Here is a 22,845-nt window from a genome sequence, read left to right on the forward strand (position 1 = left end):
AAAAATTAGTTCAAATGGAAAATCAATTCAAAGTAAATCATTATTCTCATAATTACCTATTCTAGCTATATGTCAAAATGGGTCAGGACAGGTCTCTCGATAGAAGTCTCTCAAGTCGCCGTCCTCACAGTATCGATCCTCACCAACGCAGGTTTGGGAAGAAGTGGCATAGACCCTCTCTAGGCTAACAATATTTATAATAAATCTAACAAAAGAAGGCAACATAAAATGTTTAAAACGTCCGCTGAACCGCTGAGCAGAGCGAGAAGGAAAGGATGTAGCATCGCTACATTTGGAAAATCTCCGCTCAGAAAAATCACAAAAATAAAAAGACGGAAGAAGAGGACTCAAATTTGCAAATGTTTCTTTTTACATCCGCATTTCCTCGGAACCAGCATTGTGATCACAAAGTTCATTGTGGCTCCCTTGTCCTCCAAGGACACTCTGATGCACTTGGATGTTCGCCCAGAGCTGCTGTCCTCACGGAAAATTTCTAAACCAGGTGAAGACTGTGGTCAGATGACTCTCGACCAGGTTCAGCAAGGCCTTCTCATCAAAATTTCATCACTCGATTGTAGGCTTTAAACGGCAGCCATTTTTAAATAGGCCAAAACAGACCATCTTAATTAAAAGAGACAAAAACAACGTTACCACAGCATAGTGATTAAACAGTGTTAACCCCACTAATACCCTTATGTATATGTAATTATCTAGCCTTTGCAACACAAGAAAAGCATTAATACACGACATTAAAAAACCGTTTTGTGCTTTAAAATAAACAGCACTCAGCAACATTTATTTAATAAACATGCACATTATTAATAAGCACACAAACGCATCCCCACGTGTAGTTTTCTCTTATTAGTACGTATTGGTTAATCAGAATATTTACACAAAACAAATAATTAGTAATTTCAAATTAATAATTTTTAATTTTTTCCCGACAATAGACAAACCAGAGCTTTAAAAACCCAATAGATTTTCAACAGAAAACTCTGCTCCAGCACTACAGCACCTAATATGCCCATACCACAGGTAGGCAGGCAGACGGGAGGGCAGGCTGGCCGGCCAAGCCACCTATTTCAAGGGCCAGGGAGAGTTATTCATAAGTGGGTGTGCTTACCTGCCTAATTATGAAAACGGTGCATCAACTCTCCTGCCTTGCTGCTTGTTTCATGTTCTCTTTTAGCTGTCTCCCTTTGTTTGAGACCTTTGGGAGGAAAACATCCATGAGAGCACGCACTCTGCGGTTCTGTTGTCTGAATATGCCCAGTCACTTATTTGCATGCTTTTTCAAAAATAAACATAACTTAATACACAGACTGGACACTCACGTTGTGCACTATATCTCCAAAACGGCTTACTGAATTTCAACCAAACCAATGAAAGCAACATAATGACTGAAAGTTCACATGCACTAAACCAGGGGTCTCCAACATTTCTGTAGTAAGAACTGATTTTTCCTCAAAGAAAGCCCGCCAGAGCTGCTAGTACATTTTATCACTGTTAAATAGTGATCACATATTTAAATATTTAACTATGACCATCCAAAAAATGCAAGCTTATCAATATTAAATGTCCCACCTGGCTAATGAAATTGTCCAAAGCATCATGTACCCCTTGACATATAGAGCATAATCAAGGTAATACGTTGATCCAATTCAGCTTGCATTATCATTTAACTTTCGACTTTAAATGAGTTCTGAAACTGTAAAAATGTTGTCCTTCAGCATATCTGTTTCTGAAAATACTCCTCTTTTTCAATCAAATGCCACATTTAATTTTGGGCAGATAAACTAATTTTCCCAGAAGAAAAACGTTTTGTTCTGGACAAAAGCATAAGCTTGCCTTCAAAATAAGGACAATTTAGGACATACAGAGCCCCCTAACATCAGCTTGTCATAGTCATCAGTTATTCACATGTATAAATGCCTCACATGGCAGATTCTGCTTCAATTGTCCAGGTATTGCAATCAAGAGCCCTGGAGTCTCCCCATAACATCAATGACGCCTATATTATGCTACTAAAGCCCACCATTATATCAGGTCCACCATTGTGCCAAGGCTGGACACCATAATGGCCATGATGCCCACCACTTATCAGTCACAGTTAATATTATGCTAAGGCCAGTCTCCAGCAATGGCAAAAACTAGGCTTGTCACAGAATTGAAGATTGGTGGAGGGTGCATGTAACTAAGTCAAAGCCAAATTTTTTCAGCACACCACTGTACCTATAAGCTATATGTGTTTGAGAAGACATTCTTGATTTTCTTTATATGCAGCCAGTGCTTCATGGCTATTTACAGCTTATGACGAATGTCCTAACCACAAATATCCCCGCTAACAATTAATAAATTACCTGTCCCCATGAATCCATTTTCCTATAATTCATAAACGAAACCCTTCTGCAACTAAATCATATTTACATATGATTTAATGATTTGTGGTCTGTATCCTATTCATCTTTAATCTTTTCCCATGTTTAATCAATAAACCCAAGCTCCATTGATAGATATGGTATATAAGGCTGAAATAACTCTATGAGGCCAATTCCGATCTCGCTACGTACGACTCGGATTCTGAGGGCTTTCCTAGCGAATCACACTGTGAGAGTACGACCAAATGAGTATGATGCATCAGTATGCAGATGGGCTTGGTTCGGTCGGGTTCCATTGAACTCTATGGGAGCTTGTATAATGAACGCATACACAGGCTCCCATAGCAAAAAGGGGTGGGTTAAAGAGTACACCCTGTGACGGGCACCCTATGGTGCCCGGCACACTGTGCATGCTTGAATTGGTGGGGACCCCTGGGCACCCCCCTGAGACCGATTCGGGGGGCCCGGGTGAAGGGGGGCCTGCTACGGCCCCCTCGAAGTCCGATTCCCACAGCCCTTTCGTCTCGCTGAGACCAAGTCGATACGGCTGTCCGAAAAATGCATCGTACTCGCTCGTTCGGATCCCGCTCCTTTGTGCGGCACTATTTGGCTGAGTAAGAGTCGAATGGACAGGATCGGGTTCGGGAACGATTCGGTCGACATGGATGAGATATTTGCATCGTACTTGGTCGTTCAGAACGGGGGACAATTTGGTCGGAAACGTAGGCTCTGAATCGGAATCGCACGTTCCGGAACTGTCTGGAGGCCTTCCTAATGACATCGGAATCGGCCCCTATGGGAGTCAATCCATGATTTCCATCGTGGATGAACTGCACTTGTTGAATCACACCTGGTCTGCTGTCCCTATTTAAATTCAAACCTATTAGAAGAAATTATTTAGTAATTTTATTAGATTTCCACCAAAAGCACGTTATATTTGAACATCTCAAAATATTATTCCATTAAAGTGATCATTTCAAATCCATAATAACATTTGTAGCTTGATGCTCCAACTTTATCTTGATAAATGTGCATATTACTACTCTCCATCAGCTGCATATCTGGTATAGGCAATTTTTTTACTTGATTGTTGGTTGATCAGCTTTTTATCTCCAAAGTCATCTTTATAAAAACCATGTGAATGTGCCTTATCATCTGAAATGTGGATGATTACTGCAGAAAACCTGTTCCCCAAAATTTTGTAATGCTGGTATAAACTAAGGGTGGGCGTAGTTCGCGAAGTAGCACTTCGCGAAGCTACGCAAAGTGAAGTTCGCACTACGCGAGCTACGCGTAGCACTTCGCGAACTGCGTAGTAACATGTTCGCACTGTGCAAGATGTTGTTTTCAATGATTGCACAGTGCGGACAAGCAACCGGCACTGTGCAATCATTGAAAATGGCATCTTGCACAGTGCGAGCTGTAGTTTTCTGCTGCTCGAGTAGATTTTTACTCGAGCGGCAGCTTTCTCAACGCGAACTGGTAGTTTCTCATCGCGAGCGGTCGCGAGCATACGCGACCCCTCGCAATGAGAAACCTCGCGTTGGGAATCTCGCCGGGAGGTTTATTTTCCATGCTCGCGATCGCCAACTTGATGTTGCTGATCGCGAACAAGGAAAAAGTCTCGCCGGGATGTCATTTTGCTTGCTCGCGGTCGCCAACTTGACGTTGAGGACCGCGAGCAAGCAAAAAATGACCGCAGCACTACGCAACACTACGCTACGCGTGTTCGCACTGTGCTACGTGCAGTTCGCGTAGTGCAAAGTAGCGCGAACTTCGCAAACTACGCGAGCGTAGCGTAGTGCTTCGCCCAGGCCTAGTATAAACTTGCATATCATCCACCTCCACTCTATGGTTGAGTGACAAAAATCTGATTGAACATAGAATGTTGTTTCACCAACTGATATGGGGGCAGATGGAAATGCTTTTGAGTATTTTGCCTGTCTGAGTAGGAAATTTCCGACATAGATCAGGATTGCAAAGAAATGTTAACCAGATTAAGCATTTTTATGAAAATGAAAACAAGGTGCACATCGGTTCTGAGAATCAAGATAACAATCTTCCAAAGCTGTCTGAAATAAATCAACAATGAACTGGTGTGTATCATTCTTCCAAACCTTTTGTCACACCAATGACACGTACGTCATTACGTTGTTGTTGATTTTCGTTATCTTCAAACTTCCCTTTTAGATCTTATACCTGTAAAGACTGATTTCCCACTTTCTCCTGTATTTTCGTAGCTGTCTCTTTGATCCTCTCCCTTTTCCAACTGTGTGATATGTTTTGCAGTAGAGCCTATTGACTCTGCAATAGCCTAAACAGCGGCCCAGCTTTCATGTTATCAGTTTTAATTTCAGCGTAATGCAACTGTATCCCTGTTCTGAGAGATTGTATAATTCCCCTAAAGAGGGCTTCTTTTTTACACAGGCAGAATGCGATGACATCCTGATTGCTAGTCATTGTTTGTAGAGTAGAAGCCTAAGAGTTATCAGAGGATGATTGTATTCCTGGTGTTTTTGTTTCTCAAATTTAGTCCACAGCTATCAGTCCCCTTCACTTCAATATATATATTATATGCTACCGTCTGTGATCTCTGATGACCTTTTTCAGTTTTTTTGATAAGTATAGCATTTTGTGATGATTTGCAATGCTTTTGCTCAGACTAATTCACCCACAACATTGCTCAAGGCTCATATTTTTAATGCACCATTGATCAGTGCTAGGACCTTTTGGGGTCTTTTTACACAGACTCTGCTCATTATTGTTATTACCAAGAGTATTGTCAATACTGGAAGAGGTACTACCATCCTCCCTGTGTCCCCCTCACCTTTAGACTCAGCAGTCAGTACTACCTCCTGCATCATAGGGTGGCTTATCCTGCATGATTCGTTTTGTACAACAAAACTTTGTACTTTTAGGTGTTGATATAGAGTCAGCATAACCTATATTAGTTTTTTGTAGTCAGTGATAAGTATTCCTCAGCGCTTGTATTTGCTGCAGGTTTTTTTTGGGTGATATTACTATGCCCGATATCCAAACCTCCCTCCATTTCGAGAACTTATCATTGTTTTCCTCCATAATTTCAATCCTGCAAGAATTTAGAACCCACAATCTAGATATTTTCAATACTACATATGACTGCATCTTTGCTGGTGTCAGTTATATTACTCATATAGGGGTTGTCCTGTGAACTTCCTGCACTTAAATAATCCTCAATATATAAAATTGAATTTGCCTCAGAGTTACAAGAAACTATGCCATTGAGGCTATATTACATCAACTGGCAAATCTCATCAATTCTTAAATTGGCAATATCCAGCTTGACTCCGGGCAGTGTTCCACCTCAACAGTAGACTAATGAGTCAGCTAACGTGAACCTATATTTTACTGCCACTAATGTTTCTCCATGCTGAACAGCATCACTCATTGTCTCCTTTGGCTCGTAACTGACAGCACCAGCTCCTGTGCTTTCTATACCTGCCTTAACCCCCGGTTTGATACCGGCTCCAGGGGAAATAGAGTCATTTGATGCAGGAGTGTGAGCAATGCTATCTGAAGAGGAGTTACTCTAATCTTCACGGTCCCTAGATCTTTGCCCGAGCCCTCTAATGAAGGTGAGGTGGCAAGGTTTGCCAGTAGAATGCTTTCATGCACTAGTTGGTGGTTGATTCGTGTTGCCTATTAACTCAAGGGCTGCCGGATTCCCCTTTTATCGGGCTGCTCTAGCCTGTCTCTGAGCAGTGTTGGCAGCTGCAACTATCTTCAGCAAAAGGTGAGTGATGCTTGGAGGATAAATGCTATGATTAATAGAATTTTAAGGGTTACTCGATCAGAAGAACTGTTACCATGTAAGCACAAAATCCATTTATGTTTCAGTCTCACATACAAGTTTGCAGAATCATCATTAAGCGTGGGGCTTATAACAATTTAACAGCAGCACAGCTGGAATAGGGAAAGCCATTCAACGACTGCCATCAGCCAGTTGCCAACTTTCCCCTAACTAATTTGATCAGATTCTATATAAAGAAGATATTAAACCAGATTGTACTAACATATATTCATATATAGTGCTATGTTACCCCAATTATATCAAGAGCATAAAGATATCTTAGATAAAGAGATTACATTTGAAGAAATTCGAAATGTGATACAAACTGTAGCGTTGGGGAAAGTTGCAGGAGGAGATGCTATCAGGATTATCAGGAAAGTGGATAAATGTCAAGATATATATTTTTCCTGGAATAAAATGAGTATTTGTTGTATTCTTGAAGAAAACTAAACTTCCGGATGATTGTGACTCATGTTGGTACATCTTATTAACGAACGCCAATGCCAAAATATATTGAAAGGTTCTCGCTACTACATTAGCTCAACTCATTGAACAATTTATCAATACAGTACAACACAATTTTATCCCTGGGCATGATACTACTACCCATTTACAGAACACTATAGCTATTTTCAATACTGCAGATGTCAGGCACACTCGAGATGGTATGATATTGCTTGGCATCGAAAAGGCCTTTGACCATGTTCTTTGGTATTTCATATGACTGGTTATGGTCAAGCTGGGTGTCGGTAATTTAACTAATACAAGATTTATACCAAAACCTAGTGCAAGGGTACTTCTTTTGAGTATGACCCCATTATATATAAAAATCACACAGGGGACTGGTCAGAGGTGTCCTGTCTCCCCACTGTTGTTCGCTCTCTATTTAGAATCATATCTGAACGCCCTACTGAACAACTTTACTATCAAACCAGTCATCTGTAACAACATTGAGATTAAGGCTATTCTGTATGCACAGAGGACATAGAGATTTATTCCACTAATGTTAATCGGACCACTGTGACAATTGTAAAGGAGGCTACACCATTTGCAAAAATCTGAGGATTTAAAGTAAACACATATCATAGGCAATTATGAGTAAGGAACGGTTAAAGAACGTGTAGTCCAGGAGATGACTTATCTGGGTATTAAAATCTGTTGCAAAGTTTGGTGCATACTCAATATAAATTATGTAACTCTTCTCAGAAAGCGCACATTAATGTTTTGCAATTGCCATTGACTACCTATATCTTTTGTTGGACTGTGCGATGTTTTTTTAAATAATATTCTCCCCAAATTCTTCCATTTAATCCAGTCAATCGCTCACCAGATGATTACTCACTAGACTCCACTTTGTGGCTATTCATCCTTTTGAAGCATTTTTAATTATGTTATGTCTAAGAAATGGGCACAACTGGGTTGAAAGGTTGTTGTTCAACTTAGAAAAGATGGGTTTTTTAGATCATTCACTGATCTACAAAAGGGCCAGACAAACTATATAGTCACAAACTGCATTTTGTAGTATGAGAAGTAGTAGTACAAAGCTGCAGTCCGAGATACTACAAAATGCTACTCACTCATCGATGTGCACAGACCTCCACTGCTCCAATAGTTTCTGTGTTGAGATCCCCACCATGTTTTGAAATCTCCGCACACCTAGGTCTATGTTTTAGTAGTAAATATGGGAGAGGCACAGGGAAGTGGTTCGGAAATTGGGAATACTTACATCTAAATGGGAGAGGTTTAGATAGGTGTAAGGAGTGGTTTAGGATGAACAACTTAGTTTCTGAAGTTATCGGTTAAAAGGATGACACAATAATACTAAATGCACTCCATGGCTAATCACAGGTACCGCAGCATTCTCCATTTGAAAATAAAAGCGGCAAGGACTTAAAGTAACTCCCCATAGGAAATAATATTAACAAAATGACATTATTTCAACTTAGTAACTAAAATATGTATATGTTTAGTACATAATTATTATGTTATTGTAGAAATTAAAAATTAAATAATACACATATTTTTTATTTAAAATAAACATTTAAACTGTTGTTATTTGTTTTTAAATAATTTAAATTATTTTACATAACCTTTATCGGGTTATAATTCATATTAAAGATATATGCGTTTTACTTAAGTTGAAATGTGTTTACAATTCTTTTGTCAACATTGTTATTTATACTTTAATTAAATATATTTTAATTAATAAATCATTTAATGCACATTTGAGTTGTTACACTGTGACATTTTGTTTTATTAGTGCTACGTTAACAAATATTACAATATGGTAGATTATAAAATGCAACATCTTTTTACATTTTCCCTATAGTTATCAATAGGAAGACCTCTACCATGGTGTTGGATATGTCTGCCTACCTGTGAAAAGTTACAAGTAGTAATTTTAAACTCGTAAAGGAGGCTTCACCAGGTGGTGGAGACATGTAAGTCTGTACATAGTCATAACTTTACACTCTGAAACGATGAACAGCAAAAATGTATAACATTACTAATAGGTACAGTGGTAGATTTACATATGAGTAAATTTACAGGTATAAATTTACCATTGTGAATAGGCCTAGTGTTTTTACAAAATACATTCAGGTAAGAGATTAGAGATTACTTTTTTCAAAATGGCTTACATAATATTTGGAAGTACTGAGTTGTTAACTCATAATAAAAAAAGAGCACTAAAATCACAAAGATTTATAAAAGATGTTTATATGAACTCTGGAGGGTAATGTGATTCTACTGGCTAAAAATGGTCTGAGAAACTTGGTATTGCTATTAGTGCGCAGGAAATTGCACAACAAATTGCTAAACTATGTGGGAAATGTGTATACATTTGTGAAGAAACAGTTCAATTTGACCGCAATCCAGATATTAGTGTGCACTATTTGGATAGCACGAAGTAACAGTGAAGTATGTCCCTTGAACTAATTTTTGCCGTAGGCGGTGTTTATTTACATTGCTGAATGCAGATATTTAAAGTCTACAAAGCACGTTTATAGGAGTGATGTTGCATGTACAATTGTTTCTACAATGATAGAGAAGGACAGAATGCTATCTGATGCTGCTTGGAAGCCAGTCTGGTTGAAAACGATAAGCTTGAATGTAGACTCCTAGCTCTTAAGCTCTCTTATCAAAATGTTTGTGAATAACTTTGCCTCCACCCCCAATAAAGCTGTAAGTCTAAAACTTCCAGGTTCAGCTACTGGCTCTTATCCATAGAACGGCTGTAGTATTGAACCATACGGGAACTTGGGTATAACCCTTGTTTGCAAGCAATATAAGAAAGTAAAGGAGTTCTAACCAATTGACAATGTTATTTAAAAAAATGGCAGTAGGAACACCATTTTGGCTTGGTGTATGGTCTGGCCTACCTTCTTCAATAATATCTTTACCCAACCGAGGTACAAGACCAGGTATACTCATTAAGTAATACATTCTCAATAGACTCTGTTCCGTCACTGAGATCTACCCATAATTAATACTGAAAAGTGGGTAATCTGAAACCTAACTCTCCTTTAGCTGTTGTTTTGTTTAAATGGCTAGAACGATTCCCCTAACCTGTCTCTCAAACTATCCAGCTAATACTCTTTCATGAAGCTAAAGCACCAAGACTCTGGGTGATTGTGAACTTAGAAAAAAAGAGAAAAATGTAAATAAAATGTATGAAAAGAGGATATATCTCATATTCTATATCATAAAAATGCATTCTGGTTTTGCTATCCACAAGACCGCTTTCTCTAAATGACTGAATCTGCCAGAAATGGGTGAGACACATGACCATTAAGCAAATAGAACTGAAGACCTGTGTGTGTGTGTGTTTGTCTGTGTGTCTGTGTGTGTGTGTGTGTGTGAAGGTGTATGTAAGTAAGCACATTTTTAAAGTCTGATCTGTTTCTTTTCAGCCTGAGAACAAGCTGTCCAACGGGTCTGATAAAGAGTGTGTGTCACCAACATCCAAAGATGCTAAGAAAGAAACACTTAAGGTACGTGGCCCTTTAATATCTTCTTGATATGATTAATGCCCTAAGTACAAGTTATGCAGAAAGCTGTGTGGCATTTACAACAATTGGAAATGAGGTATAACATGCAGAGTCGAATTTCAGCACACCAAAGTCAAGATATTTTGCGTAGCTAATGCTATGCCTAAAGACTTCGCTGTAAAAATGGCAAAAGGCTTTGTCACTTCCTAACTCGGTCTGGATGGCACTCTGCTAATCCTATGCTTAAAATCCTGCTAGAAAAACAGACATTTAAGGTGCGCAGATTCAGAGTGTCGGGAATGTCATAGGGTGCTCCTTATGAAGGAGCTGCTCTCCACCAAAACTTGGGTACTCTCCAGAGTTCCTTGCTTCCCTTTCTTGCATAATTTATGAATCACTTTAAGCCTGAAAAGGTATTGTCTTGACTTATACCGAGTGCTCTCTTGTGTCTAGACAAAGCTATACTTCTCTGAAGAGCTCTAACAAGAGAGAAACACGTCAGGGGTTGCTATATTCACTTCACATTGGCTTGGATGGTATTTTACAAATCCAAAACTGTAAAACTGTGCCTGACAAAAGGCTTTTGTCATTTTTACCTCAGCATGGATGGCACAACCAAATCCTATGCTTAAAGACTTTTGCTGGAAAAATGGCAAAAGTCTAGCATGGTGTGGATGGTACTGTGATAATCCTGTGCTTAAAAACTGCTGAGGTGAGCAGGTTCAGAGTGTCAGTGGTGTTGCAGGGTGCTCATATGAAGGAGCTGCTCTCCACCTAAACATGGGAATTGCCCAGACCTTCTTGCTTACGTTTTTGCATAATATTGCAGCACTCTCAGCCTGAAAGGGTATTTTCAGTGAACACACACACACACACACACACATATATATATATATATATATATATATATATATATATATATATATATATATATATATATTCACTGAAAAAACCATAGGTTTCACACATGTTATAGTTAGCGGAAATTTTACTGATAAAAAACCAGTGAAATTGCCCCGTTATAGTTAGTGCTGGCAACTATAACTCACGCGACCGCAATCCTCTGCTGATGCTAATACTGTATTTAGACACTTATTTGCCCATGTCTTCTTCCATACATTTTAGCTATACATATATTACAAATATTTTTTTTTCTTTAAGACACATATGTCATCAGCAGAAGATTGCGGTCGCGTGAGTTATAGTTGCCAGCACTAACTATAACGGGGCAATTTCACTGGTTTTTTATCAGTAAAATTTCCGCTAACTATAACATGTGTGAAACCTATGGTTTTTTCAGTGAATTTGCAAGGTTTTTTAAATGCTAATTCCTAACTATAACGTGTGTGAAACCTATGGTTTTTTCAGTGAATTTGTACGGTTTTTTAAATGCTAAGTTACTTTACGCCATTCGAGGCGTGCGCGCCCACTTAACGCAGTTCGTTCCGTGCACGGTTTTTATCAACTTTAATAAGCCCTGTACATTTGGTGGCCTTCGGCCACCAAAAGCACAGGGGGTGGGGTCAATGTGGATAGTGTTTTTTTTATTTCGATTTTATAATTTCATGTTGCCAAAATTTAGTTTTTTTTACCTATTAATAAGCCCTGTACATTTGGTGGCCTACGGCACAGGGGGTGGGGTAAGTGTGGATAGTGTTTTTTTTTTTTTTTTTTTTACCGTACGCTTACGGTAAGCGTACGGTAAGCGTACTCGGCGAAATTGCCGAAAAAAAAATAAAACCGTTTTTGCTCTTGGGGGATGTTTGGAGACTCCCTCAACATGACTATGTGGGAGGGAGTTGTCAAAACAGCCCCGTAACATGTTTTTGGCCATCTTGTTTGATAAACAACACTCAGTGCGAGAGACAAAATGGCGGCCGCCGCTTCCTGGTTTCGGCCGATTCGAATGTTTACTAAGATCTAAGAGCCAATCAGAATCGCGCTCGCGCACGCCACCGTACGCTTACGGTAAGCGTACGGTAAGCGTACCGTAAGCGGGCTCAGATATATATATTGATTTAAAGGCTATTTTCTCAGAATCTACTGAACAGATTTACACCAAACCTACAAAAGGCACTTCCTTGACCTAGGGACTACCTCTCTGCCAAATTTCTAATAATTCTGTTCAGCCGTTCGGGCTGTAGCTCGTTCTAAAGGTCCTATGGAAAAATGCATGGGAAAAACGCGTTTTGGGACCCCCCTTTTATCTCAGCCCCCGCTTGACGAATCCCCCCGAGACTTTCAGGGTAGGAGCGGAGCGTAGCGCCCCACCTATTTTGAGAAATTCGCGAGGATTCATCGACCGGCGCCAAAGTTATTCAAAATAGAATGTTGAGGTTTTCCTATGGAAAAGGGGTCCTAACTATAACTACCTACTGGCGACCGCCAGTAGGTAATATATATATATATTACCTACTGGCGGTTGCCAGTAGGTAGTTATAGTTAGGACCCTCTTTCCATAGGAAAACCGCAACATTCTATTTGGAATAACTTTGGCGCCGGTCGACGAATCCTCGCGAAATTTTCAAAATAGGTGGGGCGCTACGCTCCGCTCCTACCCTGAAAGTCTCGGGGGGATTCGTCAAGCAGGGGCTGAGAAAAAAGGGGGGTCCCAAAACGCATTCTTCCCATGCATTTTTCCATAGGACCTTTAGACACAGCTACAGCCCGAACGGCTGAACAGAGTTACTTGAAATTTGGCAGACAGGTAGTCTACAGGTCAAGGAAGTGCCTTTTGTAGGTTTGGTGTAAATCTGTTCAGTAGATCCTGAGAAAATTGCATTTAAATCAATATATATCTGTGGCAGCGCTCCGTGCGCTTACCGTAAGCTTACCGTACGCGTACGGTGCCGTGCGCGAGCGCGATTCTGATTGGCTGTTAGATCTTAGTAAACAATCGAATCGGTCGAAACCAGGAAGCTGCGTCCGCCATTTTCTCTCTCGCACTCTGAGGGGTGGACGAATAACAATCGAAAAAACATGTAAAGGAGCTGTTTAGACAGCTCCTAACCACCTAGCATTGATGATGGTGTCCCCAAAGATCCACCAAGGGCAAAAAATCAATGTTACATTTTTTTGAAAAATCGCCGATTACGCTTACCGTACGCGTACGGTAAAACTAAATAAAAAAAAAAAAATTATCCCCACTCTCCCCACCCCGTGCGCAAATGGTGCCCGAAGGGCACCATTTGTGCATGACTTAAAGTATCAACATTTATGGTAATCTAAAAGATTTCCTTTCACAACGAAGCGCATAATATGTCCTCCATGTGCGCACGGTGAGCGAAGCGCATAGTGCGTACATGGCCCATCCAGCGTAATGTGGGCACGCGGTGCGCGTAGGGCACCGCGTGCCCACCGTGCGTGCACGGCACTAACTGCGTAAAGTGGGCGCGCGGTGCGCGAAGCGCACCGTGCGCGCACGGAACGAACTGCGTTAAGTGGGCGCGCACGCCACGAATGGCGTAAAGTAACTTAGCATTTAAAAAACCGTACAAATTCACTGAAAAAAACATAGGTTTCACACACGTTATAGTTAGGAATTAGCATTTAAAAAACCTTGCAAATTCACTGAAAAAACCATAGGTTTCACACATGTTATAGTTAGCTGGACATTTTACTGATAAAAAACCAATGAAATTCCCCCGTTATAGTTAGTGCAGGCAACTATAACTCACGCGACTTCAATCCTCTGCTGATGACATATGTGTCTTTATGAAAAAAAAATATTTGTAATATATGTATAGCTAAAATTTAATGGAAGAAGACATGGGTAAATAAGTGTCTAAATACAGTATTAGCATCAGCAGAGGATTGCGGTCGCGTGAGTTATAGTTGCCTGCACTAACTATAACGGGGGAAATTTCATTGGTTTTTTATCAGTAAAATGTCCAGCTAACTATAACATGTGTGAAACCTATGGTTTTTTCAGTGAATATATATATATAAAGTTCCCAAATTTCTGTAAGCTTTGTGGCATACGCGTTTCAGCCGGTAAGCTTTCTTTAGTGCCAAGTTACTGAGGCAGCTTTCACCTGGTGGTCCTTTAGCTGCTACAATGGCCACTCCCAGTTGAGCCTTCGTCATGGCCCCTCCTCTGCCTCACAGCTGTGTTGCAACCTTGCACTCACCAGACTGTTGCATGCTGGTTTGTGGAGTCCATAGTGAATGCCCCTTTAGTAAGTGGGAAATTCAAGTCACCTAGTGGTGCTGCCACATTGCGGCCTCGGTCTTCACTCCGCCGCAACAATCTGTATTGTAGATACCGCTGGCAAATCTTTGAACCACTCGTCTCACCCCCGCAGTTAATACTGCTCCTCTCTCCCCACCCAGCAAAGTGCAAAACTGTGGTAATGTCTCTGCATGGAGGGGCAACACGTTTGTATGTCCATACACTACCAAAGACCGCTGGCGCCCGCGTTGCTGCCAGACCGAGAGTGCGTGCCAGTTTGCCAGTGACTGCAGAAAACTGACCAAACATACAGACCAATCCCAAGTCTCCATTCAAGAAAAGGGTCCGACACCGTAAGGAAGAGTTCGAGTGGATTTATTCAAATAAATATCTTTGAGCGCAAAGTTCCCAAATTTCTGTAACCTTTGTGGCATACGCGTTTCAGCTGGTAAGCTTTCTTCAGTGCCAAGTTACTGAGGCAGCTTTCACCTGGCGGTCCTTTAGCTGCTACAATGGCCACTCCCAGTCGAGCCTTCGTCATGGCCCCTCCTCTGCCTCACAGCTGTGTTACAACCTTGCACTCACCAGACTGTTTCATGCTGGTTTGTGGAGTCCATAGTGAATGCCCCTTTAGTAAGTGGGAAATTCAAGTCACCTAGTGGTGCTGCCACACGGCGGCCTCGGTCTTCACTCCTCCGCAACAATCTGTATTGTAGATACAGCTGGCAATACTTTGAACCACTAGTCTTGCCCCTGCAGTTAATACTGCTCCTCTCTCCCCGCGCAGCAAAGTGTAACACTGTGGTAATGTCTCTGCATGGAGGGGCAACGCGTTTGTATATCCATACACTACCAAAGACTGCTGGCTCCTGCATTGCTGCCAGACCGAGAGTGCGTGCCGGTTTGACAGTGCCTGCAGAAAACTGGCCAAACATACAGACCAATCCCAACTCTCCAATCAAAGAGAGGGTCCGACACCGCCAGGAAGAGTTTGGGTTGATTTATTCAAATAAATATCTTTGAGCGCATAGTTCCCAAATTTCTGTAACCTTCGTGGCATACGCGTTTCAGCCGGTAAGCTTTCTTCAGTGCCAAGTTACTAAGGCAGCTTTCACCTGGGGGTCCTTTAGCTGCTACAATGGCCACTCCCAGTTGAGCCTTCGTCATGGCCCCTCCTCGGCATCACAGCTGTGTTACAACCTTGCACTCACCAGACTGTTGCATGCTGGTTTGTGGAGTCCATAGTGAATGCCCTTTTAGTAAGTGGGAAATTCAAGTCACCTAGTGGTGCTGCCGCACTGCGGCCTCGGTCTTCACTCCTCCACAACAATCTGTATTGTAGATACCGCTGGCAATACTTTGAACCACTCGTCTCGCCCACGCAGTTAATACTGCTCCTCTCTCCCCGCGCAGCAAAGTGCAACACTGTGGTAATTGCTCTGCATGGGCGGCAACGTGTTTTTATGTCCATACACTACCAAAGACTGCTGGCTCCCGCGTTGCTGCCAGACCGAGAGTGTGTGCCGGTTTGCCAGTGCCTGTAGAAAACTGGCCAAACATATAGACCAATCCCAACTCTCCATTCAAGAAAAGGGTCCGACACCGCCAGGAAGAGTTCGAGTGGATTTATTCAAATAAATATCTTTGAGCGCAAAATTCCCACATTTCTGTAACCTTTGTGGCATACGCGTTTCAGCCAGTAAGCTTTCTCCAGTGCCAAGTAACTGAGGCAGCTTTCACCTGGGGGTCCCTTAGCTGCTACAATGGCCACTCCCAGTTGAGCCTTCGTCATGGCCCCTCCTCTGCCTCACAGCTGTGTTACAACCTTGCACTCACCAGACTGTTGCATGCTAGTTTGTGTAGTCCATAGTGAATGCCCCTTTAGTAAGTGGGAAAGTCAAGTCACCTAGTGGTGCTGCCACACTGCGGCCTCGGTCTTCACTCCGCCGCAACAATCTGTATTGTAGATACCGCTGGAAGTACCTTGAACCACTCATCTCGTCCCAGCAGTTAATATATAGATATTGCCTACTCTCTGTGGCGCTTACTGGAGGTACCTGCTGGGCTAGTAGACCTCCTCCAGGGACCCTCAGGACTCAAGGGGAATTAATCCCCCATCTTAAAACCCACCAGGGGGCGCGTTTGCACAGTGGTGAAGGGAGGGGGCGGGCCTGATGTGACATGTGTGTACTTATCCAATCACTCTGCCACAATCTAAGCACTTATAAATTCACCATGCACTCTCCTTGCAGTACTCTAATCATCCAGTCACTACCCATGCAATGACCCATGCACTAACTCATGCACTGCTACAATACCCTGAGCACCACTAATGCAGGCCAGCCATCGCCCTGTCACTACCCATGCACTCCCCCAACCACCCACCTCACACCATGTGCTTATCCAATCACTCCGCTAAAACCCAAGCACTTATAAATTCACCATGCACTCTCCTTGCAGTACTCTAATCATCCAGTCAGTACCCATGTACTTATGCAATGGCCCAGGCACTAACACATGCGCTGCTACAATCTCCTGAGCACTACTGATGCAGTCCAGCCATCTCCTTGCCACTACCCATGCACTCCTCCAATCACCCAGCCAGCACCATGTACTTATCCAATCACTTTGCCAAAATCTAAGCACTTATAAAATCCCCATGCACTCTCCTTGTAGCACTCTAATCATCCAGTCACTACTCATGTACTCCTGCAATGACCCAGGCACTAACTCATGGCAAATACAGATGAGGTCATGCTAATCACAGGGGTACCCCAACGCATAGTGTTCCCTAGTGTATGTAGGTATTTTCACTGTATTCTAAGTGTCTTTTAGAATAGCACTGGCTTTAGGCCTGGTTAGTCAGAGTCAGTTACCACTAGTACCCATCAGCAAAAAGTTGGGGGCACAGGAAAACTTTCTGCTCCTCTGTTGGTTCTTTCTGCACATCTCTTGCCTCTTTCTGCATTTGTCTTGCTGCTTTCTGCGCCTTCTTCCTCTTTCTTCACATGTCCTACCTTTGTAGGCATAGTTAGGAATTAGCAGTTAAAAAACCTTTGAAATTCACTGAAAAAACCATAGGTTACAGGGACGTTATAGTTAGAAATTCGCATTTAAAAAACCTTTGAAATTCACTGAAAAAACCATAGGTTTCAGGGACGTTATAGTTAGAAATTAGTATTTAAAAAACCTTAGAAATTCTCTGAAAAAAACACAGATTTCGGGGACGTTATAGTTAGTTGGACATTTCACTCGTACAAAACCAGAGAAATTCGTCCGTTATAGTTCGTACAGCTAACTATAACTCGCGCCCCCTCAATGCACTGCTGATGATGTCACATATTACATCATTCATGACATGGACATGTATACACACATACTGAAAAAAACAAAGGTTACAGGGACTTTATAGTTAGGCTCAGTCTTCACCCGTTCAAAACCAGTGAAATTCGGCAGTTATAGTTGCCTGAGCTAACTACAATTTATGCTCCCACCAAGCTCTGCTCATTACCTCACATTTTGCATCACCGATGATATGGTCAGTGACATCACTCATGACATCACTCATGACATCTCAAATTACATCACTAATGACAGCATCCACAGAACCCCTCACTCCCCATACAACCTTCTGTAGGCCCACTCACACACCCACACAACAATTTACATACCCATTCACAGACCCATGTCAGGACTCACACACCCACTCACTCCTCCATAGAGCCACTCATGCACCCACTCACCCATACAGCCAGTTACATAGCCACACACTCACCTATACAGCTACTCACACACCCATGTATTTACCTACACAGTCAATGACACTCACTCACCCATACAGCCACTCAATCACCCATTCAAGCAGTCACACATTCACTCACACACCCACACAACCACTTACATACCCATTCACACATCCATACAAGCACTCACACATCCGCTCACTCACCCATAAAGCAATTAACGCATATAATTACTCTCCTATACAGCCACTCACACACCAAGTCATTTAACTAAACACCCACTCAAACAGCCACTCACTCTCCCATACAACCACTTACATACCCAGTCACTCACTCATACAGCCATTCAGACACCCACTCACTCACCCATAGTCACTACACACTCACTTCCCCACCCATAGAGCCACTCACACTGCCATTCACTCATCCATACAGCCACTGACACACCCACTGACTCACCAATACAGCTACCCATATGGAATCTCACTCACCCACACAGCTACGCACACACCCAAGATACATACAGTCACACAGCCACTCATAATTAAGGCTCCCTGTTTTCCGTTTTTACTGATTTTTACAGATAAATACAGACAGAAAACCATTTATTTTCCTGTCTGTATTTATTTTTAAATGTGGATGAAAATGGAAATTGGGTAGTTTTTGAGTGATTCTGAATGCTGTCAATCATGACTGCAAGGCCAAAAGCCGTGCAGATTGACAGGCAAGGAGATTACTAAAATAAAGGAATTTTAGTAAAGAGCCTTGAACATCAGTAGATTTGCACAACCATGATACTAAAATGTGCCTGTTTCATTATAGGTACATATTTTATCATCTGAGTGTGTATATATATCATTGAAACCTGTCAGGCGTTCAGGCACAAGTGAACATTAACCGGTTAAATAAATGCAGACATATACACATTTCAGCTTCATTTTTTCACAAAGCCTAAAATAAATATGGATAAATACAGGTAAAATTAGTAAAAAATAAATATGGATAAATGCAGACAGAAATGACAAGAATATAAATAGCGTAAAACCGGGAGCCCTACTCATAATATATGTTAGAAGTAGTATCAATCAGTAGTAACGCACCTAATAAACCAATGTATCTTTTTTAGTAGGCTAGTATACATGTTTAACACTCATAAACTCTTATAAACACTTACACTCACTTGATGATGTCATCAGTGATGTCATTTGAGATGTCATCAGTGATACCATTAGTGATGTCACTGACCATGATGAAAAATGTGAGGTCATAAGCAGTGCATTGCGGGGATGTAAGTTATAGTTACCTAAGGTAAATATAACTGTAGGTAACTATAACAATGGTTTTGCATGAGTGAAATCTGAGCGTATCTATAACGTCAGTGAATTTCTGCGTTTTTTAACTGTTTTTCCTAACTATAGCGTCTTTGTAACCTTTGTTTTTTTCAGTATATATATATATATATATATATATATATATATATATGTTTATATTCAATGAAAAAACATATATTTTTAGTACGTATTTATATATATATATATATTCACTGAAATAACCAAAGGTTACAGGGACGTTATATTTAGGAATTAGCATAATCCTTAGAAATTCACTGAAAAAAATCAAAGGTTACAGTGACATTAAAGTTAGGCTGACATTTCACTTGTACAAAACCAGCTATAACTTGCCCCCCACAATGCACTGCTTATGACCTCACATATTACTTCACTCCTGACATGGTCAGTGACATAACTGATGGTCAGTGACATAACTGATGACATCTCAAACGACATCACTGATGACATCATCCACAGCATCTCTGATGCAACCACTCACACCTCTATAAAATCTTTTATACAGCCACTGTCGCTCCCACCCAAACATTCACAAACCCATTCACAGAGCCATACCAGTACTTACACACACCCACACATTGATTCATAGATCTGCACACACATCCACTTGCTCACCCATACTGCTACTCATACACCCACTCACTCACACGGCCATTGACATATCCACCCGTACAGGCACTCACACATTGAGTGAGTCACCCATAGAACTACTCACACACCTAGACACTCACCCATACAGCCTATCACACAGCCACTTACTCACCCAAACAGTTCCACACACACACACTTACATTAGTGTTGGCATTATTGATGTCACTGACCATGTCATGAGTGATGTAATATGTGAGGTCATAAGCAGTGCATTGCAGGGACACAAGTTATAGTTAGCTCAGCTAACAATAACTGCCGAATTTCTCTGGTTTTGTACTAGTGAAACATCACCCTAATTATAACATCCCTGTAACTTTTGCTTTTTTCAGTGAATATATATATATATACACACACACACACACACACACACTTATATGTGATCAAGGCCACCTCGCTGTGGCCGAAACGCGTCATATCGCCATGTCTAGATAAAAAATAACCTCTATTTGGTGAAGCACACACCTTTGGAGTCCGTGTCCCATCCATGTTGGAGCCGCATGTGGGATTGCTTTGTTTTCATAGATATATATATATATTAGTTGAAAACCAGAGGCAGTGAAGCAAATAATTCATGCACCTTTTGGAGCCAGTGTCTCTCCCAAACACTTCAACACGCCTTCCAATAACATTCAAGAGTCATCCTTTGTTGTTAAAAGATCAGGCGACAGAACAACTGGCTCATATCCTTGGTGATTTAGTTGCATGACAATAACAAACAAGTTCCACACGTTTTGGCAGGATGCCTTGATCACAACTAAATATGTTGTCACTATACCGCTGCTTTTCAGTATGTCTAATATTGAACAGTGAAGAAAGACACATTGATTTTCAGCATAATGTATGTCTTTATATACACAGACCAAAACAAATGTATGTCTCCACTTGGATAAATACAGATGTTTCAACATATATTTGACTTATAAAGGTCATTCAGTATTTGAATCTCATACTACCTATGTCAACTATCTACCAGCATTCTCATAAATCCAAAATTTGACCTCACGGACTCCCATCACATAGCTTTAGAGAGAGAACCATAGAGATAGAAATATGACTAGCAATATTTTGTTCAAACGGCATTCGATTTGGAACCCGCCTTTCCGACGGACTTGGACACTTTTCCCAATGAGCGATTAAGATGGCTGGAAAGCGTTTGGACTGTCCAACTCGGTTCCGAAAGGGATTGGGAGGAAATAAGTCGGTCGGAGGCGAATCGTAGCAGTCTACACACTGCATTTCCAGCCGAGCGATTAGGATGTCAAATTCGGACAGCATTTCTGAATCGGTTGCTCTGAGATGGATCAGCTGTCGAAATCTGATTTAGGGAACCCTTAGCGGGGCCCTTCAGCCGGGGCCCTCCGAATCGGGCCAGTGGGGTTACCCATGGGTCCCCCCTTCCCATGCATGTACAGTGTGGTAGGCATCATGGAGTGCCCTCCACAGGGTTCAAGGTTTTCCCCAACGACCCCTTTTGTCAATGGGAGCCTGTGTTCTTGTTTGGAACACAGGCTCCCATTGAAGTCAATGGAAATCCGACCGCATGATGTTGGGAAGCACCTTAATCGGTCGGTTGAACTTGCAGAACCCGATTCATTCGGAAACAAATCCCAAACTGATTCGGTCGGAAGAGTTAACTAACAAGATCGTAATCGGCCCCTAAGTGCTAAATAAGGCTCAAACAAATGGTTCAGTACCTAATTGGAATCCACTTTGTAATGTAAGTGACAATATATTCTCCATAACAATATGAACATGACTTATTATTTTGATGCTTCGATTCTTCATGCTGGGATGTCCTATATTGTTATTCATGCTCTGAAATCCAATGGTTCGGTACTCATACAGTCCCATAGAGCATTCCCAATACTGGTTTGGTATTCTAACTTATCAAGAAAAATGTATATTGTGTAGTGCCCAAGTAAACAATTAATAAACCAATTAAGACCTAGTGGGGCATTAAAGTTCAGCTTTATAGTCCTGCAATATATTCCAATATATTGAAGATATAGTATTCATTCATATTGAAATTTTTTGCAGTCTCAGTGTAACCACTCAAGTCCATGAATCTATATTATTTTTGGCTATAATTAAGTTTGTTCAACCCCAAACATCATCATCTACAATAGATTCTAAACAATTCCTGTTTTTCCTTTCAATCACACTCTCCACCTGAGAATAAAACATATGTGAAAAGTGAATTAAAATACATTAAAACCTTTCATTAAATATTATGGGAAGTGAAGCACAAAATCAATAATTAATTAATTAATTCCCAAGTATTATGCCATGTAATCTCTTTTCTGCTCATGGTACTGGTAAATTGTATGTTGAAATCATTCTGCCTTAGGAGTATGTTTTCTGTAAGAGTAGAAAAGGAATCGATCCTGGCCCCTGCTCCTCCCACCACCCCACAAGTTAATTTACTAAGGTGGGGATGAAGCAGGTGCACATCATAATTCCCTGTAACTGTCTAAACATCCTGTCACCAATGAAGGAAATATTCTCGGTAAAACACTATTTCATCAGTTAGATTTATTATAGTATGGTAAAGAGGACATATCTTACATGCTTTACAAAAATGTTTACTGACCCTAATTGCATCCTTATGCTTTATGAATGTACATGGAGTTGTCATGTCGAATGTGATGAATGAAAATTCAGGTTCCCAATATATACATAACATTTAACATAAAATGTATGTCTATTTGTTTCAGAAAATATATACTTACCTTCAA

The 22,845-nt window shown here is 41.1% G+C and overlaps 1 protein-coding gene across 6 annotated transcripts in view; it reads left to right on the forward strand.

Moving 5' to 3' along the window:
* Positions 1–22,845, forward strand: part of OSBPL5 (oxysterol binding protein like 5) — a 1,218,591-nt gene that overhangs the window by 810,069 nt on the left and 385,677 nt on the right. For all 6 annotated transcript variants that reach the window (XM_085644727.1, XM_085644725.1, XM_085644728.1 and 3 more), the window contains one exon: positions 10,119–10,199. In XM_085644727.1, the coding sequence (XP_085500853.1) occupies positions 10,119–10,199 (81 nt within the window). The remainder of the gene's footprint in view (positions 1–10,118; positions 10,200–22,845) is intronic.

The sequence above is a fragment of the Triturus cristatus genome, chromosome 3_1 (genome assembly GCF_964204655.1).
Source record: "Triturus cristatus chromosome 3_1, aTriCri1.1, whole genome shotgun sequence".
NCBI classification, from domain to species: domain Eukaryota; kingdom Metazoa; phylum Chordata; class Amphibia; order Caudata; family Salamandridae; genus Triturus; species Triturus cristatus.